Source organism: Acanthopagrus latus, chromosome 19 (genome assembly GCF_904848185.1).
Source record: "Acanthopagrus latus isolate v.2019 chromosome 19, fAcaLat1.1, whole genome shotgun sequence".
NCBI lineage: Eukaryota > Metazoa > Chordata > Actinopteri > Spariformes > Sparidae > Acanthopagrus > Acanthopagrus latus.
The window spans coordinates 18,685,868-18,712,408 of NC_051057.1; the positions used below are offsets into that span (position 1 = coordinate 18,685,868).

At 41.0% G+C, this 26,541-nt stretch overlaps 1 protein-coding gene and 1 long non-coding RNA gene across 6 annotated transcripts in view; one reads left to right on the forward strand and one right to left on the reverse strand.

Annotated features, from left to right (window-relative positions):
• The window catches only part of LOC119008416 (protein disulfide-isomerase TMX3-like), a 35,859-nt gene extending 27,085 nt beyond the window's left edge, over window positions 1–8,774 (forward strand). For both annotated transcript variants that reach the window (XM_037078697.1, XM_037078698.1), the window contains one exon: window positions 4,713–8,774. In XM_037078697.1, coding sequence (XP_036934592.1) covers window positions 4,713–4,970 — 258 coding nt within the window. In that variant the 3' untranslated portion in view covers window positions 4,971–8,774. The remainder of the gene's footprint in view (window positions 1–4,712) is intronic.
• The window catches only part of LOC119008417, a 102,157-nt gene that overhangs the window by 11,985 nt on the left and 63,631 nt on the right, over window positions 1–26,541 (reverse strand). Inside the window, exon 4 of one of the 4 annotated variants that reach the window (XR_005071414.1) lies at window positions 11,605–12,411. The exons of the other annotated variants lie outside the window; for them this stretch is intronic. This is a non-coding gene — a long non-coding RNA (uncharacterized LOC119008417). Of the gene's footprint in view, window positions 1–11,604; window positions 12,412–26,541 lie in introns of those variants that run through there. 4 annotated transcript variants of the gene reach the window in all.

Sequence of the window (26,541 nt, forward strand, 5' to 3'; positions counted from 1 at the left end):
GTAAACACAGAAGTGACTCAACTTGTTAGCATATAGTAATTTATCATTGAGACATAGACACATAGCAACATTAGCATTAATCTGTAGTTACTGTCCAGCTGATGAAATTCAATATTCACACTTATTTTAGCTCTATTTTTGGTCTCCCCCATCTCCTGAGACGAATGTCTAGATTTTAAGCAGCTAAATGCTTTGTTTACAAGCTAGTTGCTAACTTTGTCGCTCTGTCACTTGGTGCTGTAAAGGTTGCTCATAGTGGGAGTGAACCAAAATACTACAAGTGCAGCCCTAACAGAAACAATGAGCTAAAAGATGCCAAAACATAATGTAAAATTAAGGGGATCTGCGTAGTAGCTTGATAAGCCTCTGTAGGTTTGGCTGTATGAACAACCTGTTTGTGCAGCTTTAAAATCTATTTTACATAAGCTAATTGGCCAATGATATAATGTTGCACTGTCAGTGATGAGCTACACAAGAGATACATCTCTGTTCTTTACCTGTACAGTTAAACAGTTTATCATCATGATACTACTGAACACCTTGTGCTTGTTGATATGCGTCACACCATGGCGCTTCTTGACTGCATTTGCCAATTTATGGTAAATCCTGTATATATGCACAGCGCACCGAGTTCAGTAACACTGTAAAACAAATGCCCGAGTGCCCTGCTCTTTCCCTCTGGGAGGAAAACAACATTCAGAGGACAACACTGCGAGTACAACTGAGAATATGCAATGCAGGCTGTAAACACAGTATGGGAAAAGAGAAACAGGCAACGGAGCGGGAGGAGGTGGAGTGATTAGGAAAGAGTGGAGGTCAGGAGGCTGAACTTGCTTCTCCTCCCACTTTTACTCTAAGCAGTTGGTTCTTTTGGGAGAACTGGTGTTTATTTTACCAAGGGTGTGATAGGAATGTAAATACAGCTGTGTTGCAATGCTCCTCAACTGGCAGAGTTGTCCTTAACAACATCCTTAAAGGGATGTAGAGAACTCCCAAAGGAAAATTACAGGTTTCATTTCCTGAAAATGTTTATATAGAAGGTATAGTGACTTGTGAACTTAACCTTGATGAGGATAAAAGGCTTGTAGAACATTTTCATTCAAGGTTTTTACAGCTTTCAGTCCAGGTTTGACAGTTTTTAAACAGTAGAATAAATATCTGTCAGAGATAAGTTAAGCTTTTAATACAAACCCAATATTGCATTTCTTTTGACTAATCTGCAGGACTTTCTGTTCTCATTAGCAACAAATAGCAGTAAGCACAAAAGTAAAGCCTCCATGTTTGAAGAGCTTGTCTCCTACACCTGTAAGAGAGAGGACATGCTGTTTCTCTTCTGGCTTCCCTGAATCTGGCGAGCTGCAAGCATCGCCACGGCTTGTCTTGCTGACGGTGACATGAAATGATACAAAGCATATAGGCTGCAGCCATCACCTTACCCCCCCGAAGAGCCTATCTAAATGCATGCCTTGACAGGAGCATGAGGAAGCAGCCACATTAGGCTCAATGACTCATAGCCAGCTGTGTTAGCATAGCATATGCCATCCCTACCTCGTCTAGCATCACACAGCACCGGCAATTACCATCCTTCTTGCAGTGGCACTGACTGGAGGGAATGTGAATATTTCTCTTCTCCTCAGCTCAGTGGCTGACAGAAGTTGTGACATACTCCCTCCTAGGAACATTGTCTCTGATGTATCCCGCTATATTAGGGCCAAATGACTCATTTGTCAGTGAGAACATTTAAAGAAGAAATTGAAAATTTGCCCCTTACTGCCTCGGCCATTGTTGTGCCCGCAGGAGGTGATGGGTCGTGTTTTTGCAGGAGAGGAGTATTACCCGTTTCATTTTATATGCAGTTATTTCAGGCCATGGCGTGAATGGAAAGTCATGACCAGTGAGCAGTTCAAACTGTTGGAATTGTGCATTTAGTGTATTTTCATCAAACTGTTGACTCTTTGGGCCTCTAATGTCGAGTTCACTCTGCAGGATTGGAGCCCTGATTTTGGTCTTGGCATCGGGTTGTTGAAAAGAAAACCCAAATGAGAGGCAAACTGGCACTCGCATTCACATGCAGTAATCGTTATTTGTGCTGTGAACTGTTAAAAATTGCAGTCCGAGAGTTTGCAGATTTGATATCAAAGCAGGTTGAATATCTGGTTGTCTCTGGGTCCGGTTAGGGAGCCATGCAAAGAGCCATCGTGAGCAGACGACCCTCTGCTGTCATCTGCAGTCGCAATCTAAACCCATTCTTATCATACGTTCACTTGTGTGAAGGGGGCACAATAGCAAAGATTTCTATCAAGAGTACGTTGACATAAGCTTTTCAGTATTTCTAACTGCGTGGTCCTTAGTTGAACCCAAATACCAGCAGGAAGCCAACTCTCTCTGCAGAACAGATGATCCCTGCTGTCCAAGTATAACAGTCCAGTCTCTCACCCACATTTATTTTCTTTTACCAATTTCACCTCAAGCCTGTTTTCTTGACAGTTTGGAGACCAGGCAGACTTGTCAAAGATTCCTCCTTGTGAAAGATCTTGCAATGTGTAATCCCCTTATCACTGATCATTCAATAGTGTTCAAACCAAAACGACTCCCATGTGTTCTGATTAAAAGAGAGAAAGTCGAATAGTCTAACAGTGGAGCCATATGACGGCTTTGAAAGACGTAGTATGATTAAGGCAGATATCACCGAAGTATGCTGAATATACGATCTACCGGTGGTAAATAAGAGAACCAAAGAAGTCTGAAAAAGCTTGAAGCTTGATCTGTGATTTGCATTTAATTGGCTCAGCCTCTCTGTAGATGTTTACCCTGTCGTTGCTTGACATCTTCAGAAATGTAACTGCAGATCGCAATGCCTGTGATTGGTCTGCTTGGTAGCATCTCATTTCTAGCTTCTCCTCTGGTGCTCAGCCATGGTGGTATACAGGACATGTAGTTTCCCCAGTAAACACACCGACCTATTCTTCTGTTGCGGTGCCTCCAGTGGCAAAAACAGCCTGAAGAAACCAAGCCCTACTTCCAAGCTTGGTCAGTATGAGGGGTGTCAGTCTTCCATTTGGGCACTTGGCCTGTCCCCTCTCCCTAGCTCAGATACAAACAGCTGTGTGTTGAAGAGGTTGATGTGATTACCGCAGTACCGATATATCACCACTACCAGCAACAATACAGACCCACCAGAGCACATGTATAAATGCTCATAATGCTGTTGGCCACTTGCGTAGGTTATGATGTAGGCTCTGCATAGTCTCTATGTGCAACCATAACTCAGCCTATCTTTGCTGACATGGTGAGCAATAATATTTAGATGTAATTCAAAGTCAGGATACATCACAGTATGTGTGTTCAAAACATATGGCTACAATATGTGTTTGAGTTTGCGGTTACGAGATTACAGGCGAAGGATAAGAGTTTGTGTGTGTCTGTGCAGAAAATATCTTCAGACAGACTGCTGTATAAAGGTGAACCTTTGCTTGTGTTTGAAGTCTGAGATATATTTATTTATTTTTTTCAGTTCAAACTGTACAATGTCAAAAGTACATGAGACCCAAAGGATTATAGATAAAAGGGTACAAATCTCCAATCTGGTCATGAGTAAAAAAACAAACAAGACAAGACGAGATGGAATACAAAGTATAACATAATACAGACATCCTAGAATTGCACAACTGAAATTTAATTAGTATTAAAATATTAAAGCCTGCCTGAGTTTCTGCAAATGATTTGTGACCTCCCTCTAAACACACTGGCGAAGCTTAATGGCGTAATGCAAATGAACGAATAAATGAATAAATGCAGTATTGCTGCTGAAAACATAAAAACCTGTTTGCAATTTTTTCCCCCCACAAATATTGTCGGATGGGCCCTCTAAATAGGATTATTAAATTCATTCTACCTAATAGCTGGAAGGCTCTTTAATATTGTAAACGCTGGCTGTTGAAAGAGATGTAACACTTGGAGGCTCACTCCACATCCATGGTGTAGTGTACAGAGGAAGCAGTGGGGGAAATGAAAGAAAAAGGATCAATTGGTTCATTCGTTGTCTTATGTGTCAATTTGAGAAATAAATTCAGGGCTGGATTAACTAATTTCGGGGCCTGGGGCAAGCATGAAGTTTCTGGCCCCTGCTGAACCCCAGTTCATCCCAATTTATCAGCTGTGCATGCATCCTGTTCCCTTCAAGTAGCACATCATGAAGGGTGCATGCAGTAAACTACACTACTACTTACTGGATTTTGTGGCCATCATTGGCTATAATTGCTTAGTCTAGCTCTGTAGGCGTCCCCATTCTTAGTCCTACCAAGTCCTGATTGGTCAGTTGGTGTAGCGCTGAGGTCCGGGGCCCTGCTGGTCAGTTGCCCGCTTGGTTTGTAAACCAGACTTGCAAAAGACAAGAAAGAAGTCGAGGAGTGTCTGAGTAGATACAAATGTCTCTTACCATGTGTATTTAAATCAAGATCACAGTAGCTTTTAAGAAAAGTAGAGCATGTGGTCTTATTGTGGTTGATATTAACAAGCTGGAATATCTTCTGAGTAATAATAGTAATAATTTTCATGTGTTGTTCTTTACTCTGTCATTTGTTCCAATATTTCTATATTTCCCTCAACCCACTTGCATCTCTTTCTTTCAAACTTTACTTTTGTCTGCCTCCCTCACACTTCCTCTGTTTTGTTTCCCTTTCATCTTTTGTTGTCTCCTTTTCCTACATCAGTCAGTGTTCCGCAGCTCTCCGCTGCTGGGCTGCTTCCTGTTCGGCCTACCGCTGGGTGTAATTAGCCTGATGTGCTACGGCATCTGCACGGCCGAGTCGGATGACGGTTCGGAAGACATCGACGCGCTCAAGAGGGAGGGCCTGACTGACGAGGAGGAGGAAGAGGAGGAGGAGTGTCAACGCACCGCCGAGCTGGAGGGCCCTGACGAGGAGGACGAGGCTGGCGAGAAGGATCCCGATGAGAAGAAAACCGATTAACACAGGGGGCTCCCCATCGGATAGAGGATGATAGGCCTAGTCAAATGCAGTGACATGAAACTCAAAGACATATCAATGTATTACTGGTTCTGCTTCTTTGTCTTTCATATCACTTCTCCTCAAAGCCCCTCCAGCACAGACTATTTCTCCCATCTCTGAGTTCTGTGTGTCAGTTTGTAAGGTCAGCTGCTCAGCGAAGCCACTGGATCACGTTTAAAAAAAAAAAACTAACAGCCGTTTTAATGACGGAGTGTAAAGAAGAACGGCTGTGAACCAAACATACCACTTATTTATTATGATTCGACCAAGCAGTGGTTCATTCCCTGTGATGTGTGACCCTTTCTCTGGCATTGTTACGCTGATGTTTTTGCAACCACTTAAAAGCCCCTTATTATATCTAATTTTTTTTTTTCTTTAATTTTTCCTGTTCATTATGATAATCCTAGACTTGTAGATACAGTAGAGAGTAGATGAATCTCGCCTTCACACTGAATACAACATAATTACAGACATTTTGTTTACCTTTTCCCCCCCAACCCAAAGTGTAAGGCTTAGTGATTAAAAAGTGTAGAAAGCAAAAGAAGTGCCCAAGAAGGAAAAATCTGCCATATTTTATTTTTATTTTTATTTTTTTTATTGTATGTCATTGCCTGAAAAATATTCTTCCTCCCTCTCCTCTAGGGATGAAAAGTGCCGAGCATTGTAACTTATTACTCATGCCAGCCACCTGTTAGTGTCCATTTATGCACAGAGCTGATGAAAAAAGTTGAAATGGTAATTCACATCAATCTGTCAGACACTGGAATAAGGCAAATGCATATATATATTTTTTTTTACTCGTTTCAACCCAACATGTCCAACCAGCCATAAATTCTTGGTATAGAAGGTGTGTACCTGTACAGCAGACACCTATAACATGCATCAGTAGCTCCTGCGGCTTTTAACAACTCATATTCCTCAGATACCCTGGCTCGGGTCTGTTTCCATATTTCAATCTGTCCTCCATCACTGGTTGCTATATTGAATTCAGTAGGTAGGTTAAAGTTTACATCCCGATGCACTGAGAAGTAACCGGAGCGTATAGAATATTAGGACCTTCTCCCTACTTAGTTTATCACTCTTCCCTTCCTCCTGGTTTTTTTCTTCCCTTCTTTTTTTCTGTAAAGCTCACTGTTGTCAGATTTCTAAAGGCACAGAAATCCATCTGTATCCTATTTTCATACCCTTGTGACTATAAAAATAAAACAGCTGAGATCAAGTTGGGGTTATGGCTCCCTCTTGGACTCGGTGGCCAGCCTGTTCCACAAAAAGAGCAAGTGTTTCAAAAAATCTGCTACAGCCGGTGTAATACCATTTTTATGAAAAATGCACAGCAGCGTCCGCCTTGTTGGATTTTGGGGTCAGTGTCGCCTTTTCTGGCAATAGGGCCATGTTAAAGGTGCAGTAAGCAATTCTGAAGAAAAATGTGTAATTGTTTAGTCTCCTTTCCAAATCGTCAAATACAGACACTTTGTGAATGAGACTCAACAATCAACTATGTTTAAAAAGAGCAATATGTAAGAGTTTAAGTTGGGGAAAAAAATTTGACAAATGATTAACAGAATGTTAAAAAAAAAGCATATTTGACATCATGACTTATCGTTTAGAGATATCTGCTGAACTTCGTATGCCAACCATTTAGCCCCGGCCTCCTTCAGTCCATAGTTCCTGAGTTCCCAGTCCGGACCGCTAGTTGCGCGGCCAAGCAAGCTAACTAGCTTGTAACAAGCTGTAACAGCACCTACAGTATGCAGCAGTTAGCGGGTGCCCTGATAACATGATGCTCCTTTTTCTTCAGAGTATTAATGAAACAGCTTGATAATTCTTACACATTGCACCTTTTTAAATCATCTGAAAACGTGTTTCAGAAGTTAGTGACAAATGCGTAGTTACCACTCAGATACTCAGGGTGTAATCTTGACATCTTTATACCTATACTGCCACTTCAACCCAGTGAGAAGAGCACAGACAAAACACAACTACTGTATGAAATCTGTTACATAACCAGGATGCTTCTACATTTAGTGTATGAATGTTGAAACATGTTGGACCTCATTGCTTCGAGTAAGAAGCTGATGAATTAGTGATGTTTTTACATCTGGGGAAATATGCTGGTTCACTGTCTTGCCAAGAGTTGCATGAGAAAGTTAGAAATCAGTGTCATGTCAGAAGCGCACGTGAAGCTAGTGCTACTAGCTGGTTAGCTTGGTACAGATAATGGAAATGGCGGGAAACAGCTAGCCCAAATCTTTCTTTATTTCTTCTGTTGAGTCTTGTGGCGGTTGGCATCCGCATCAGCTGCCTTAACCCCATGTGCTCAATTGTAACAGCTTCACAATCCAAACTATTCAGTGTCCACCCAAAGGGATCCCTTTCACAGCAATATCCATCTATCAAGACCTTTTTCAAATATGTCGTCTCAGTCCTTTCAGACGTCCATGCAGATATTGTGATCAGCTCATTTCCCAACTGGATTTACTTACAGAACTACTCGTCTACCGTTTTATTTTAAAGTCTTTCATGTGTCCTCGTCTCCAATACTGCTCTCAGATTCCTGCTCCGATGCCATTTCCACCATCATCTTCCCATAGTTTGCTGCCTGCCCTGCTTTCTCAAAAGATTTTCAAAATCTACCAGCCAGAAACTCTAGTTTTATTCACCTTACAGTAAGCCAGGATAGCTGTTTCCCCCATGGATCTAACAATCCAAATACGGATACAGTGTTGGAGACGGAGCTCTTTTCGGCCCTCAGCAGTGCATGAAGCCAAAGAAGTTTGACTTCGAGGATATAAAATTGCCTGGCTCTTCTGTGTAGAGCCTGTGCGCTAGAGACTTCCCCTGACCGAGCCAGCTACCTTCCTGTTGGAATAGGAATTAAATGATTGTATCGTGCGCTTCTTTTAGACTTTCCAAATGTTCACAAACTGAACGGCTTAAATTATGATGGTGAAACGGCTAAACAGTTGAGATTTGCGCCTATCTTCAAATCTAACTCTTGGCAAGGAAGTAAACAAGCATTCTTCCTCAAATGTCGAGCTGTTCCTTTTAGAGGGACACACTGGATCATTTGCTCTGCATTTGTTTTACATTAATCATCTGAAACGTTAACTGCATTATGTTTAACGCACAGAGCTGCAAAGCAATTATAAGTCTGAAATGAGCAATGAAAGCCTCTTTAACAGGCTCCTTCTCAAGAGGACTTCAACACGCAGTGATGAACGAGCATTAAGTTCATTCTCGACCTTGGGAATGGTGGTATGAGCAGTTCAGTAATCTGAACTCCAAGTCCACAACCTGACTTTTTTATGTGACAACTGAGCAAACTGTTAAGCGGGACTTGAATTACGATGATATATTCAAATGGTACTGAATGTTTTGAGATGCTATTATTGTGCGAAGGTAATCCCTGATCCTTTCACCCCCCATTCTGTGACCCTTTTTAAGAAGTGTAGCTGAGTAATGAGATGGCTACCAAAGGTTTGTTGTTCATCATTGCTCATTTCATCGTGCTTTCTAAAGCGCAGTAAATCTTGATCGACTTAGGCACCTCAACCTAAGCACACCTGTTGTTTTTAAATATACAGAGGTTATCTGTACGATTACTGTGAAACTGCACTAAAAGAAAACCATGCCCTCGCCTTGCCTTCTGGTCTTTGTAGTTGCCTACCATTCTCTGCCAAACTTCCTCTTTGGGTTTGAATTGAGATTGTCACACTTTATTACAGGTTTGAAAGATTGAAATAAAGATTGTCCTCTTTTTTTTTTTTCTTCTTGACTGGTATCTTTTTTTCTCCATCTGACATGTGAGCCTGTTCTTGAATTACCTGCCCGTCTTCCTTTTAGATATCTATTTCTCCATCTATCTCCAATTATCATGCATATAAATGTGTTTTTTTTCTCCTTTTCTCCTCTACATTATAATCCTACGTAGGGGTGTCGACTCAATTACAGCAGATATAATCAAATTTTGGGAGATCCTGGTTTAACCGCGGCTGATTGCGTTAGTTGATGTGAAACTCATTTATTTTCTTCTCTTTAGGGAGTGACAGTGCGCACAAGTCAGACTCTGCAACGTGACTTTTACATAATGAAAAATCACAATGTCACTGCGTACTTTCTGAAGCCCGACCCTCTCACAGTTGGGGGAAGGGGGAAAAAAAAACAAAACATGTTGCTTTTAAGACGTATGATTTTTCAGATCTCATGAAGCAGGAGAATTTTTCCGTAAGGTTGTCATTTCGGGGATAAATTGTCGCAAAAAGGGGGAGATAATGTATTACTACATCAGAATCTGTGTCATTGAGTGGCTCCGATGCAAAGTAATTCATCGCTCAATTACCTCGCTGTATATTCTGAGAACGAGCTTCATTGTGTGGCAAATGAAGGAGGCCTGCTGTCTCTTTTTTTCTTTTGGGGGGGGGGGGAGACCAACAATCCAGCACAATAGACAAGGGCAATTACACTTCGCCTCTCATTCTCATTCTAGTTCTTATGTTGAAATGACAAATTAAGGCGAGATGGCAATCATCTCATTCCTGACTCACATGGGAGGCGTTTTAACGGCTTCGGGGTCACATGTCGGGTCAAGGTAAGAGACGGATGGTTATTTCAGTCAATGCGTCGAGCCTGTGATTCAAGGATATCTGAGCTCAGTTTGTGTCACTCAAAAAGATGTGAAACGGCTGATTAGCTTTGCTCACCATGGAAACAAGCCCACTCTTTTACTCTGGGAGTCTTTGCAGACCCAGTTAGAAATGCAGTATTTATTTTTTTTTGCATTATGGCTGACGGACGGCTGCAGCTGCTTAAGTCCATCTGTTTTCTGCCACTAATTACACAAACAATGTAGGCAAATTTGCCCTTTCGAGATATCGCCTCCTGTCATTAAACGGCTCTCTCGTGTGTGTTGTATTTTCTCAGCAGTTAGCTAATATCTTGAAGCCCCTGTCCGCCTGTTCCTGGCGCCACAACTTCACGTCAGCAGTTCAATTGGGTTTAATAGCCGCTTGTCAGCTTGTCAGTCGATAGATGGTGCTTGTTGCCGCCGCTTTTCTTCTGAATGGTCTGACATTTTGGAATGCTTCTCTTCTTGGCTGTTGTTAAAATGACTGCTGCCCATCAAAGCAGTTATAAATTCTCCTGCATCAAACGCGTCAAACACACAATCGCTCACACACACCGTCCTGCCGAGGATAAAAGTCTGCCAGTCGAAAGCAGGTAAGAACAAGGAAGAGGCGAAAAACTGCTTATCCAGCTAAATCCTGATAGATACTTATAGTTCAACCATGAAGACAGAAAACAGTCAACACTGTGGTGTTGTGCATGCATTTTAAATTTTAACCATAATATCTGTTTTGATGCAGTATGGTCAACCTGATTTCTCCATTAGTTCTCCCCTGTGACAGTACATTATTAAAATCATCCCCTCACCCCTCTTCTGTTAGCCTGTTGTCCTTTCCACATCTCACTGCACATATATATATACTCATCTACAATGGTAAGAGGGGAGAACTCTTAGTAATATTCAATTAAATCTTAGATTTTAGCAGATCTAGTAGGCCAGTTTACAGGTTGCGATGGCAGTTGTCTAGCTAGCCATTTTAACTAACGTTCCAATGCTCCAATGAATCAGTTTATAACTCTAAATTCAAAATTTCCCAAGCAAGACATTTTCAAGTGAATTGTTATTATTCATAGTATTCCAGATGGCTAAACCTGAATCTCCTCTTATTTTTAATTATTAGAATCAACCCTCACCCTCCATCACTCGCAGATTTCAGGTGCCATTTGCTAGCTAGCTTCTTAATCTAACACTTGTTCTGTTCAGGTGTTTTATGACTATGTCTCTGCCTGAATTTTAGATTTTTTTGAGCAGACATTTTTTGTGACATTTTTGAATCTGAGTATTATAAAATAAATATAAGATTAGACTTTATAAAATACTACTATACACCTTAGGCTGCTTAGCTAACATATATGGACATCTTAAATTAGATTAGCTAGACTCTTGGTCAGCGTTGCCAGATAGGAAATGTTAAACTATTGTACCAGAGGCTTAAAATCGTCAGACGTTTGGAAAATGTAATGTCTGTGACTCATAACATGTGACATATTACACTTTTGAAAACAAAGGCTATAGTTAAGCCTGTCTAATGTGTCTTGTTAAGTAACCCCAGTATAATAATATAATACGTATTATATAATATATAAAATACGTCAGTTAATATTCCACTTTTGGGATTTTAAAGCATTTGCGTGTCAAAAAAAGGCGGTTGTTAACAAGCCACTAAACATGACCACAGAGGTTGTAGGAGACTCATCCACTCACTTGTCCATCTTTAGTTGCAAACTATTTTAACTCGAATTTTACAATTTATAGATTGATTAATTCAGAGTAAATGTTATAGTAAAAGTATAGTTTAAGATGCTTAGCAGTGGTGAAGTCATACAACCAGGACAATGTTTTATATTTATAGCCAAACACTTTTCACTCCTGGCAATTCAGTTTAGCCCATGTTCACGAAGTCCTAAAAGTCGTGTTAATTTGTGAAGATTATCTTGATGAACAAAATGTGTAACTATCGTATACAGGTGTTTGCCACAGGGCTTATTTTCTGCAAATAACTCAAATCCCGTTGAAAAAACCCACAGGCTTCTTTAGGAGGGAACGAGGACGATGCTAATTTCCAGATTAGCTAACAAAAAGACATACATCATCCCTGGGGCGCTCTTATGGATCAAAACAAATTATGGTCTCTCCTGCCTGACCTCCCGTGCCGTGATTGGACAATTGCTGTTCAAGGTTCAGCAAACAGTCAATTACAAATCATAAAATCCAGGATGCAGCTCAGCGCCTCATCCAGACTTCATATCTTGGTTTGTGACAAATCTTTATTTATAGCTGGAGCGAACAAATGATGTACAGCTCTGCAGAGGATAACAAGTGCATGGCCCATATTATCCCTGTCACCTCTAAGTGCACTGTAAGCATTTCCCAGTAGAGTGTTCCTGCTTATCACTCTGCCAAGGAGCTGCTGCCACACAGCAGCCGCCTAATGATGTTGCCCGGGTCGTGATCATTTACTGAAGGGACCTGTCCCCTCGGGGGGGGTCAGAGTGACTTACAGCACCTGAGACGTAACCGAGCGCAGCTGCCGTCGCCGTCACTGCCACCATTGCTGCGGGATATTTCCATCCTCCAGGCTGATTTTCCAAAGAGCTGAAAAATCAGCTTTCACAGTCGAGGAGGAACACAGGTTCATCAACATATGGATGGGTGTTTGCCTTGCATGTGTGTCTATGTCACTGCCTGTGTTTAATCTGATCCTTAGTCCCATCACACACATGTTCAGAGACGTTTGGTGATTTGCGTGCTGGGTCTTCAGCTTACTTCCAAGGCCCCCTATGGAGACAGTATCCAGCAGGGTTTTAATGATCATACAGTAGAGCGCAGCACAGCGCCGTCACAGATGGTACAGTACAGCCACAATAGACTCCTACTGTACATGCACACACTGTTGATGCGAGCAGCTTTTTGCTGCTAAACGAGAAATGGGAGTACTCGTGGGAACTGCCTGAATCCAGCTAACCCCCCTAAAAACTGAATATCTCAGGGAAATACTTGCGAGGCATGAGGAGCTGAGCGCTATAGTCTGTGAAGAAGGTGGGATTTATTTAAGTTAAGAGCTTTTGCACGATAATCCTTTCTGGGGCATGTCTAGAACATTCTGACTCCGTTGGGTCACAAGCTCAGAGGAGAAGGCTGTCGGCTGAAATGAAATATTCTGTAGATTATATAGTGTCATTTATATGTAAATATATATATACAGTACAGATTTTTCATACGTACCCTGTGATCCAAAAGCTCTGAGCAAGAGTCAAGATTCACAACAAGCCAATCATGGAGTATATTCAGCATCGAGCGCAGCGAACAAAGCCTGACATGAAGTAAGATCAATGGATCCTATTACAGTGATTTTAAAATATGAATGTCGTTCTTTAATTAATATAGCTGAACTGTAAAGGGTATACAGTACGTGACTTATGTTTTGGGTTTGATTACAGTTTAGACCCCTGCCGGCTTATTAAAATATTTATTGCCGGTTAGATGTCTGATATTATCTGATTATCCTTTTTATCTCTTGTATCAACAGCAGCGCTGGACAGTTTGCCAGTTTCGCCTCGTCAGTGCACTGATTTGATCTGGTTTCACTCCGTGCCGAACAAACATGCAACACATCTGTCCAAATATTCCCAAAACTAGAGGGATGCAACAACAAAGACTCAAATCCAGCGTAGGACATGAGAATACTTAAAACCATGACATGTAATACCTTTTTATCCAGTGTACACAAGGCAACCAGCCAGAAGAGTATTAAAGTAGTCTGACTCACCAGATGTAGGCTGTTGGTGTAAGCCTGCCACCGGGTGCCTCTATGTGCCTCTTAAAACTTGCTGTTACCAAAATGTGTTGTACTGATTAAACAAATGAAATATGTGTTACTTAGTGAACCTTAGACGTGCTGGTAGGTAGATTTTTCGTCCTTCAGTTAGAGCCCGGCTAGCTGTTTTCCTCCGTTTCCAGTCTTTATGCCGCCCTAAGCTAGACTGACTGTCTCCTGGATACAGTTTCAGATTTAATAAATAGACACAACAGCGGTAATAAGCTTCTCAGTGAGATCTTGACAGGAAAGCAAATTCTTCAAGAAGCGCAACAATCCCTTCCGGAACTCTTAATTGGCCGACTGCATAAGGTTGAAAGAAGGAATATAGTCGTTGCACTTACGGCAGATGACAAGTGACGAGTGACGTCCACATAATGAAGTGGTAACCCCACCCTCGCCCCCGTCTGCACGCACGCCTGCACTGGAGAAAATGCATTTGAAATGTAGCAGATGCCTCTGAGAGTTCACGTTAACAATGACAAGTCGAGTAGAGACAACAGCTCCTGATGTGCTATTCTCTTGAACAGCGGTGTGAAAGTGCTGTTAGTGGTCATTACAGAGCATCCAACACCACGGAGGAATAACAACACAGCGCCTGCAGAGAGTAATAACATCTTAGTGCTCCTGTGGCCATATTTGGCTAAGGCCAGTGTTTAACTTTGCAATCTAATGGGAAATGTTTTCTTTTCAGCTCTCTCTGATTGCTTTTTAATTGGTTTTAGTGACACTGTCACCTCTTCTCCTCAATAGCCTGGAGACCATGTTGTGTTTTGCAACACCGAGGGAGCCCTGTAATATAATCATGGAATAATCATAATTAGGAAAACATAATTGTGAGCAGTTATTTGGTTTTAAATGACCCAGAGGTGCAAACTAATCTCTTAAAATACATCCTTGTTGATAGTAGATGGTGAAGAAGTACATTAAAGCTTGAGGCCTATTAATATTTTTTGGGGAAAAAAACAACAAGTCTCTCCCACTCCTCTGGGCCATTCTGCTAAAAAGTCTGATAGAAATCTTCTGGGATGTAATAAAACTCAGGGTTTTTCTACTAAAGTATTGCTATTCCATTAGGCTATGTTGAAAAGTGTCTAATGTTTATTATTCGGCCACTTTGGGCGAGTTATTGAAAGGACAAGTGGAAAACCATTCAGAAGCAAAAGTGATTAACTGCAAAAAAAACCCGACACCGTCTCAAATAAATAAAATAGAATGTGGTGATTTTCTATCCTTTTCCACAAATACCCAATTGAAAAAAGTACAAACTAATTATTTTGAAAGTTTTACCTCGTCAACTTCATTGATTTTTCAGGATATATTTTTTTTTAACCTTTTATGCCCCAAGCCAATTTTCTAGGGTTAGGGTGATTCACTAAGTTTGATGTTTAGTTGTTTATTTGAGTAGTGTTTGAGCTGTGTTTGGGTCATAGAAACATGTTTTTTACACATTGTAGCCCAGCTTCTGCTGTTTAATTTGATATAAATGTGACCATATTCTTTCATAATTAGTGTAGTAGTGGCTCTGTGGTTGTTCTGCATGCCTTAAGGGTTAGGGTTAAAGGGTTAAATCTCATTCCAGCAACACATTTCAAAGCAGTTGTGACAGAAGCAACAAAAGACTGGGAAAGTTGTTGGATGTCAACAAAAACACCTGTCAGCATTCCACAGGTAAACAGTCAGAAGGTGGTATCGATGACACTTTCCTTTAAAAACAGTAATCCACAGAGCTTGTAGAAAATCAAACTATCTCCTATCCGTAAAAAAACATGATGATTGTGAATTAATCGTATTCAAAATTTTGTCGGGTCCAAACTTCTTTAACGAGGTTTGTGCGCCAATAATATAGAGAGCCAGAGCCTGGTTTGCTCCATGGGACCTTATTTCAAAATAACTTTGTGTGGTAATGAACGGAGAGAGACAAATCATTTTTTGCTCTTGCTCGTGTTGTGCCATGAACTACACATTTGATGTCAGTTTAAAAGATAATTTTCCAAGTCTATAAAGTCCTAGTTTGTCATAAAGCTAATGAGATGAAAGAGTAATTATAAAGATTCTAGGTGCTGTATCGTGGGCAACTTGACTCATCCAAGAGGCTTCTTCAGTTTTAAGTAATTAGAGGGGAGCTACAGGCTTTTAAACTCTATGTTGTTGAGTTTAAACACCTGCAACTCCCCTCCAGTTAGATAGAACTGAAGAAGCCTCTTACAAAAAAACTGAAACAAATTCTGTTCCCTACAATGCACCCAGGATTACCCTGACCTGAATGACTGAGAACCTTCATCAACATGAAATTATAAGGACTACAAAGCCAACAGTTGGTTTCTTGTTCATCGGTCACCAAAACCCGAAACCTAAACATCGTCATGAACATCTTGTTGCTTCTGTTCGTGTTCGGCCCAGTGCTAATTAAAAAAAATGCATACAGCCCTGTGTTGTAAAGTGACAAAATCCCCCCAAAACACTGAAAAAATGTCACTCAATTTCCCATATCAATACCAAAGCTGTGGGGTATTGTGTTCCAGCAGAGCAGGCTGATTGTGAGATGTGTGTCTTTGGTGTTGATTTGTATTGCCATGATGTGTTTATGTGTGACACAGTAGATAACAAACAGTAGAAATCTGTTACCAGGCAAACAAATATATAAAAAAAAACACTCAAACTATACTTTCTTGAAACTTCCTAAAACCTGCCTACCAGGAAAAAAAACAACAAAAAAAAACAAAGCCCACAATGTCATTGTCAAGCAGCATTGCTTTAAAGGCAGTGACATGGGCTCTCTACGGGGACACGAACAGCCTGGATGAGTGGTGCAGAAGTTGTCAACCATCCAGATAAATCTTCTCAGAGCTCCACGCTGCTTAGACCACCCAGGAGGATCTGGCCCGGAGGTTCGTCAAGGACAGCCAGAGGCAGATTCAGAACTGGCCCTCAGCCCTGTTTCTCCCAAAGTGGGCTGTCTTCTGTGACTTCAGTTCTATGTGTCCCTCTCTGTATGATGTGCGTGCCTGTTTGGTGTAGCTGCAAGTAGGGCAGAGATTGTCTGTCATGCGTTTTCCGCCTATCTGCACTTGGTTTAAACAGAGCGTAAAGCAAAAAAAAAAAAAAAAGAAAGATAAAAAGAAAAAAAAAAAACTCTGCTCACTGTGAGCTGTGCAGCTCTGGCCGACGATGACGGAGGAGGGGGGAAGGATGGGATGGCGCACCTGGAGTTAATGAGAAAAATTTAACGCTCGTACGCAACATGAGGGGTCCTGCAGGATCACAGCCTGCCACAGCGACTTAGAGGCAGCATTTGTCATGAGCGAAGAACGGGGAGCAGGCAGGCAGTATTGCCTTTTAGAGAGTCCTTTGCCTGCACCGGTTTGTATCAATCAGCTTGAGCTTGACAGCAGCATGAGACGGAAAGAGAAACAGACGCCAAGTGTCCTCGCACAGTGATCTGAGCAATAATCAAAGATGGGGGCACTTTGCTATCTTTCTCATCAAGGGGTTTCATTGCAAAAAAATCTTTTCTGTCAGAAGACACGATCGTTTGTTCCCTTTGAATGTCTTCATTGACGTGTAACTCCACAATAGCCACATTTCCTTGAAAAGCAGTAACCATTTTGTCAGAGTTGTTTTTGCCACAGTTTTTTTTTGTTGTTGTTTTTCAAATGGTAGCCACTATAATTCTGAGATAAAAATGCTCGGTATGTTACAGAGAGAGAGGGCATCTCTTTTACATCGGTAACAATGTGCGTGCTATTGGAATCTGCACTTCACACTGATATTTTATTCATCTTCTCAGAGAAACACACAAAACAAATCGCGGTGCCTGGCACTGCTGCGCCGCACATCCTTGTGTTATGTGGAATACGCTGTAATAACACTAAGACGGCATTCTTCCCAAGTGATGAATGCTGATGCTCTTTCTGCGTTGCTTTATCCATTTATCTTTCTTTGTAAATTATATATTCGTTCGCATTGATATTCTTACGCCTCTCCATCAAATTCAGCTGGAGGAAACAGGAGAAATTTATTCTGTTGTAGCTTTTGTCTTTTTCTAGCTGACTTAAGTAAAGATTTTATTTTTTCAAAATCGTCCGACAGCCGGTTATTCTGAAAACCAGCATTCATTATTTTGACACATTGTTCTCGAAAAACACCTTATTAAACACGTCTTATTGATATATGTATATATATGTATAAATGGTACACGGCAACAAAACAATAAGCATAACCAGCTGAAACCCAACTCACATGTCGACTGAATGTCGACTCAGGTTGTTAGTTGGAGTCACTCTAAGGGCTGAAAAGCAACGTTGAGATGCCCACTTTGCTTGTGGACAAGTAAGCTAAAGTTTATGTGTGTTTTGTGGCAAGTTAACGTTAGCTAACTGATAATCTTCAGCGTGTTTTGTCACACTTGAGTTACAATTGTAAGTGAACATTTCAATGTCTCTTTTGTCTTTTACTTTAAGCTAAACAGTGATCTTATTCTAAATCTAACCACGTGTTTATTATTACCACTGGTCACCATGAGAGCACATAACAATGGTCAACTGACCTTCATACTTTCTATCACCGCTAAATAGTCATTGAAACAGTGGGGTTTTTGGAACAATGGGGAAAAAGTGGCTGAACCCGAGCGCACCCATCCAGCTATTATACGAAACAGCTTATCCATTTCAGGGTCATAAGGGTGCTGGAGCTGATCCCAGCTGACGTTGGGAAATAGTTGGGTACACCCTGGATGAGTCGCCAGTTCATCACAGGGCTGACATAGCACACTCACAGTCACACCTACGGCAAATTTAGAGTAACCAATTAACCTAACACGCCTAACACACAACTTCTGAGTTTTTTTTTGAATGCTTGGTATTCGTTTTCATGCTGAAGCTTTTCAATAAAATGTGATGCTGTCTTAGATGTGGAGCTGTGCTCAGAGCTCAGAGTAATGCTGATATTTAAATATAAAAAACTCAAAGTGTATATACAAAGCCAGAGAGAAACAGCTAATTTGTGCTGAGGATTATATCATGTGTGCTCTCGGTTCAATAAATTGGTGCACACAAATTGCTTAATAAAACCAAGTCAAGGTTATCCACACAGAACATCCACTTTAATGTCTCCATAAAACCCCAGGCGTCATGTGAAGATAATTGGTAAGATTTATAAATTTAACAACAAAATGAAAGAGACTAAACATACTTTTCTTTCTTTTAACATGAAATGTATTTTTGTGACTTTGGAGAGGTCTCTGGGTGCAACCCTGCTGATAAACAGAAGCTATTTTCTCTGTAATGTTGTGGAAGAGCTGAAAAAGCCTAGATAAGATTTCAGATTCTGTATATTTTTCATCACAAAGTTTCTTTAAGGGCTTCCTTTTTACTCTGAGTGAGATTTGTTTGGGTTTTTAGAGTGTGAGCCAGAGCCTGAAAGTGAGTGCTTCACACCATTAAATGCTTTTAAATCAAGGGCCTGTACTGAGTCATTTGAGCACACAAATGATTAAACTGAGAGCAAAAAATGATTAAATTGGGCACACAAATTAGTCCTTTTTCCCCTCCTCCATGACAATTCCTGGGCTAAGCATCAATGTTTCCAGCCAACCTATTAATTTCTTTATTTGGATCTGCAACTAAGGTAGCAGCTACCTGTCAATAAAATGTTCTGTAAAAGGTGCTACGCACATTATACATAATAAATATATACTGTGAAAAATAGAGGATGAAGATGTAGGTCCAAAGCAGAAAGACAGCATCCTTTGTTGGTGCCTGTGGAAGTGTTGTTCCATGTAGACAAGAAAGGTAGTCATCAAACAGCAACCACACAATTAGACTTTTAATCAGCTTTTGCCGTTTCAGAGATTCATTTATGAGTCAGTATTTTCTGTTTTATGGCTCGACTAGTCTGTGCGGTTGCCACTGTGGATGGAGAACAGAGGGCTGCAGAGAAACCTGTAACTGTAAATATGATTTAAGGCTTCCCAAAATGAATGTGACACAAACAAAATTGTCCATTTTCATGGTATGTGCGACTATCAGAAAGCACCTTAACTTCCTTATTCACGTGGTGACAACAGACCTAAGGACGGGGACTTTTCCTTTGGTTTATGGTAGATACCACGTCCACTTTATACTGCTGTCATAAAACCCCCATTAAAAAAAGCTACCCGTACTAAAACAACCATGTCTTCTTTAACCTCAGAAATGCCTCACAACAACTGTATTTAAATGATTCCCAAACCAGCTCATGAAGCACTTGTGCAGACACACAAATGAGCTCTGACTCTCAATAATTCATCCCCCACCCCCCCGACTTGCTTTCTGCCATCAGTATCTGATATCGGAATGAATCTTAAAAGTTGCTATTCTCGGCCTGTTTAGCATGCAGCGGGGACACCATCTTTTTGCATGTGAATAAACAGTTATTAAAATTACAGCCTGAATCTCAAGAGGATCAGAGATTAGACGGTTACACTGACTGACACTCTCTGATGCCACTTTTAAAGAACATACATTTGAATAACCGAGTGTTTATTCTAATCTGGCGGCAGTGGGCACTTTAGGCAGCAGACTGAGTGGTGATAACCTTCAACTGGATGACCCGAGCTCGATTACTCATGTTGTCAAGCGTCAGTCCTTGCTGCTGAAGCTTCAGAGTCGCTGTACAGAATCGCCACTTTCACCTTAAATCACCAGCACTCTTACATCCAATTATTCTCTAAAGATCACTTTGTATAATGGAGTCTGAGCATCATAAAAAGTTAAACTTGTTAGGACTTTATAATGAGGAATATGGAGAGCTTATACATTTTACAAATGAATTTATATGGCTTGAAAATCATTCACTTCTGCTTTATAAATCTGTAATAATCTGTACATAATTAAGATGCCACACTGCAGATTTGTCCATTTTCTCTTCCAACTAACTAACCTTGCTACATCTACTTTTCTTTTGCTTGACGTCCTTCAATAAATAGCCTACTGCTCAGACAGATTTCTCCTCAAGCTAAAAAAAGGGCGAAACAGAGTTGAATTAACAGCGTGCTCACACCAAGCAGAGATCCTTCACTTAATCATGGCATGTTTTATAAATGTAAAGGTTTTCTGAATAATTGATCAGCCTATCAGAAGTTGATACGAGCTGGACTCTTTTCTGAAGTATAGCATGCTTGCCAGGGGATAATAAGTTTAGTTGTATAGTGAGCCTGCGAAGCTGTGGTTAGCTGATTAGCTTGGTTAGCCATGTGGTGTTAATATTTTCAGTAGCTTTTTTGCATGTCTTCAACAAAAATTCTGACATATTGTGACTTTAAATTATATACTTTCAAATGTTTTGCTAAATTTGTTAGCTTATGTTTATTTCCACACAGAAACATGAGCATTCGTTGGGAGTCCTATCTCTAGTCACCTCTGAATCACCAGTTGTAGACTAAAGGAGTTACGTGGCTGTTGGTAAGTTAGAGCTAGAAAACCCCCCCAAAAAAGGGCTGAAAGTGTGATCCATTGTTAGTATAAAGTACTGATTCACCCACTTCAACGCTGTGCTTTCCATGAGGAATGTTGGCCTGTGCATATTTTGAACTGAAGCCAAGTTCAAGATTTACAGTGATGTAGAAAATGTTAGAATTGTCTTTGCACAGCTCAATGAGCCGAGAAACTGATACTCATAACACAGCCGACAGACATACAGCTAGAGCGGCTTTGTGTGATTTTAGATGGCGCCTTATCAGAAACTGAGGAAATGTTCATGATAGAAAGTCTTTAAGCAGCAGCCCTGGTGTGCTGCCCAGATTTTAGTCAAACTTTTAGAGTTTAGTCATCTCCCCCCCCCCCTTCCAGTATGTCTGCTCTTCTGAATTTAAAAATGCAGACATCAGTATGCCTGGGAGAGATAAACATGATGATGACTGCTTTTGCAGTGTCACATAATGGAGTGTCTGGGCTGTGGTCTCAGCCAGTGATAATGAAGTGTTGTTGTCTTGGCTAACAAGCGCCCTGTAACCGCCGCCGATGCCGTGCGCCGAGCTCTCTCGCTGAAATCCTCAACAGCACACAATGAGAAGGCTTGTTATGTGAATAATGACTCACTGGCAACACTTGAGCAATGACACTTGTGTGATCATAGCCGGATGCCATGCCGTCCCTTCCCTCCTTCACACGCACTCACAAGGGAGACTCCTATAGTGTGACTTCTGAACCCACTTTGTGTGCCGCACTAATGTTCGACTGTGTGCCTCAGCAGGAATTTTATTGGCAGTGCTGCACATACTGTGGCATTACTCACTGGACCAAATGAATCTATGAGCTGTGAAATCATTCCAGGGGGGTAATGGTAAGCTATCGCAGATCTGCTCCAGCTTTTACAGCAATAAAAAAAAAAAAAAAAAAACACAGACAGAGTTAAGACTGGGAATATGCTGACACCTTAAGAGTGTGAAAAGCTGCAAGAACAGAGTCAGGATGCACTGCACTTTTTTTTTTTACTATTCCTTTTTTATCCTCATTCATCCTGTAGCATATTTATTAAAGGGTGGTGGAAACTTTTATTAAGCAGCTAAAGCACCGCGAGGATGTCAGTACTCGGTCTGTACAGAAAAAGGCACATTTTTAATTTTACATTCATACATGAGCAGACAGCTTCCTGGTTATTTTGCGCAACAATTTTTTTTTCTGAGAGCTACAGATCATCAGAAAATCGACTACACATGCCGACCTTGAAAGCAGCTTATTGCAAACCATATCTATGTTTCCAGCTGGGCGGGCAACTGTGACAGCAGCGAAGGAGGAAGTCAGTTGTAGAACTATTAAGCACAACAAAGCCCGCGTAGGGAGGAGGTCAGGGATGGACGTTTGGGTCAAACAAGGAAAGGACTTTAAATGAGCAGACCACTGTTTGTGTCCATTGTGACACTAATAACTTACTAAACTACATCACGTATGTATGTCTGTGACATTAATTACTAGCAATTCAGTAATTTCAACCCAAAATGATGTTTAACTAAAACTTAAGAATTTGAGAGTCTGAACCCAACCCAATATGATGTCGGTAGTACGCTTCAACAGTCATGTTGTTTTGGGAATGGTGATGAATGTAATTTTCAGAATGGCAGGCAAGCACCATTTTATGTTGTTGTTTATATATGAGGATGTTTTGTGCAGATTAGTTTATGATTGTGAGGTGGCTGAAATCTAACAAAGTGAATTCAAAGTACTAGGGAAGTGAAGCTTCAGTTGAGAATTTCCATTTTGTGAGACATTTCAGTAACATTCTGAAGGATGTATTAAGTGTTAAGTTGTTTTTTGCTCCTCTTTGCTTTGCAGTTTAAGATTTTACATAAGAAATATGATTTCTGTTCTTAAAATTTTACCCATGACAATAGTAATTCCCAATGCTTGACCAAGCAGCAGTGGCTGTTTAACTTTTGCCACCAAGATATTGCAGAAATACCTAATTTAAACAAGTGTTGCTATTCATGGTGATATAAATATTAATATTTTCCAAGGTTCTGGAAAGACAGTAACAAGTGAGACATAAAGGAATAATTTGCATACTGTGTATCCCTAATGCACGATAACACTCAAGGGTACTGTAGTCCCATGGCATGTGTAGACTACAAAGACAGAAACAAGCGATATAATGTATGAGAAAGGGGAAAAATACAGAAAATTGCACAAGTGATAAACACTGATGAACACTGATACGATGCAAACTACAGGGAGCTGCTCTCATACCTCACAACACTGAACAGAAGAATACATCAAAATAAAACAAAGCTGAAGTAAATAGGTTCGCACACACATACACACGTGTGTGCAAACCTGCTATTTACTTCTACTATCTGTGTGAAAATACGAATGTGCTGTAAAATGTGTATTTTGGGGTTGACGATGCTGTACGTGGTTACAGCAAACAATCTGTTTGTTGTTTTACAATGGTGCTCCAATAATCCACAGATGTACGATATATACAGTATATTGATTGCCCAGAAGGAAGTACAGCAGATCTTTATACATAGCAAAGCATTCAAACTCTGCAAAACTGTCAACATATGAGAAAACAAATGTTACAGTCTACAGTTAAATCTCAGCTTCAGCAAGTTTCTATATTTGTCTTAAGCGGACAGCACTGGTATTTTTCCAGTATTTTTCTGAGTGCTCGGTAACCACTTGCTTTAAATGACCAGTTCACCCAAACATCCAATTAATATTTTTCTCTGCCTACCTGTAGTGCTATTTATATATCAGGAGTGTTTTGGTGTGAGTTGCAGAGTTTTGAAGATTCCAGCCGCAGGGATGTTTGCCTCCTCTCGACTGTAATGGAACTAGCTAGCACTCTGTGATCAAAACGTCCCAAAACTACATTTGAGAACTCAAGAGCAAAGTTTCATTCCAGAAATCTTCACCTGACAACTCAAGATAATCTACAGACCTTGTAATGAGCTGTTTCATGTAGAAGGTGGAAATAAGCAAGTGTCCAATCATAGACATAGGCATGGTTAGCCAACCTGTACACTGCCCTCAGTTGGCGGGTGTGGTTTGGTATAGAAAGGGCTGCCCAAACTTTTTTTTCTTGGAGGACAAAATATTTTACATTAACATTTATCATCATCTTGTTCCTAGAAACATCTGGCGACCCTTATGTTGTTCCAACTTTGTACAGCCCTGATGTTGAGAAATCAGGTGATGATTTCTGTAAAGTGAGTTTATCAAGTGTAGCTCTCTGGGCCTTGTAGTTCATTTTTATTCAAAATAACCCTAACCCTAACCCATCCATAAAACTCAGCAAACTCCCCAAGCAGAGAGCCCTGGCAGTTTTACAGTGAAACATTTGGAAACAGGGGGTTGGACTTTATGAGATAGTTAAATATGAAAAGATGGCTAAAAGGGGTCAAAAATTGCAAATGGCACCAGGTTGGAGTTGTCACATCATGTTACCGTAGGCGCCTCCTCTGGCAGGGTCTCGCACCCACAGCCTCTCTCTGCAATGTACGTGGCTGACAAACCCAGGTGAATCATAACCCCGGTTGCCTAGCACTGTATCACCCACCCATCATTCTTATCACACGTTCCCTCCCTCTTCTCCTCCTCCTTCACCTCCCTCCTGCTTTAGAGGTGGCTCATTGCTGTCACCGCGCTCGGTCCGTGGGGGGAAAGCGTCTGCCACACAGGTCTTCGCTATCTCAGTGCCCATCTGTCATCACCGGTCAGCTCGGGTTTCCAGGGAACATCAGGCGTGGGCTGGCCGCCCCGCAGGGTGGCTTGATGACTTCAGTGTACGCTCACAGTTAGAGAACTGCCCAGAGATTGGATTCATATCAAGTCGAGCAGCAGGTTTGAGCAGATATCAGCTGTAATCTTTTGTGTGTCCGTGTGGAGCCACAGCTGATGGTTTTCACAGCCTCAGCAGTTACCACGTACCGCAAGATGAGACGTGAGTGTAGACCTCCGCCCACATGATATAACTTAATCTGGTGGAAGCCAGAAAAAGAAAACAACAAAAAAACAACTGTGCGTTTGAACCTGCTGGACACAAAGGTTGCACGTTCTTCTGTGCCCGTGGAGGTTTTTCTACTCCCACAGTCAGAAGACCTGCAGGTTAATTGGCAACTTTTAATTGCTCGTAGGTGTGAATATGAATGACTGTCCGTCTCTACATGTCAGCCAGCTCCCACCCCGCTGGGGACAAGTGGGTACAGCTGAAGGATGGACAGTTAATTGTCATTGAATACAGTCAGATTCAGACTATAAAATACAATGTACTGTATTATTATAGATTAAACTACACAACAACAAAATGAATTGGAAATGAAAATGAGCACTGTTCTGCCACAGTACATATGAATGCACCACTAATCAGACCAATCCACTCTCTCTGCATCATGATACTCCTATTGATTTTACTCCAGTAAAAGGATCTGTCTCCTGTCTTTAACATTTACAGCGTGAACCATTCACCTTTGCATTGATTGGTTTATTTGAAAAGGTTGACACAAAGATGGAAATATTTAATTTAAACTGTTTTCTGGGGAAGCCTGGCCAAATGTTCTTACTAACTAACCACCTAAACATTATACACTGTCCCTGAGCTGAATCATAAAAATAAAACCTACATTAATCGCTTTAAACATTATCAAAATGTCTCAACACCAGATTAAAACAGAAAGAAAAGAGGAAAATGTGAGGAATTTGGTCGGTTTGGTGTGCAAAGGTTTTGTCGACAGAAAACATGGATTGATAAGGATGTAAGACGTTCAGCCACAGTGCTGCTTATCTGAGTGGCTGAACCAGAAATGATTTCATCGCCTGTATCATTTGGACTCGACTCAGTTTATGGTGAGTCAGTGTGTGTATCCCCGTTTCCAAACGATAAATGCTGATCATGTGATTCTATCAAAGGCTTGTTTCCAGTGGTCTCAGCATTTTTTAATCACTCCCTAACCCAGATTTGGTCTCCGCTGAATCCCAACCCAGATCTGGCGTCTTGGCTAGCCGCTGCACGGAAAGCTGAATGGATGGTTCAGATCAGTTCTTGGAGTGGTGGGAAAATTGAATGATTTATGGCTTAGCTCTTTCTTTTTTGTTTTCCACCCAAATCTTATTTATGTCACTGCGTTTGTTATTGTAACTGCTGACGTCTCCGTCTTCTTGTCTCTTTTGCTTTCTGTCTCTTTATCTGGCATGCCAATGAACTATAATTCAGAGCTCGATTGGTTAATTCTGAAGTCCCATGTGGTCCCAATGAGCTGGACGTATGTGACGTCTACACTTGTGCAATACCGGCACGTCAGTCCCAGCGTGTATTCAAGGTGGATCGACGCGGACATGCACTCAAGAGCCCCCAACACACACATGCACAGGGGTTATGTCAAACTGAATTAATGCACAGGCCGCAAGTTATTGTCTCGTCCACGGAGAATGTGCCCGATGAATAAAACATTTGTGAATAAACACATATATTGATTTAAATATAACTCTATGAATACGCTATAGATTGCTCTTGAGATTTTGTCCCCTTTACCCATTATTCCATAATCACTGACGTTAGCATATTTCTCCATCTCTCTTTTTTCCATTTCTCCCCGTCAAAAAACAAATTGGACT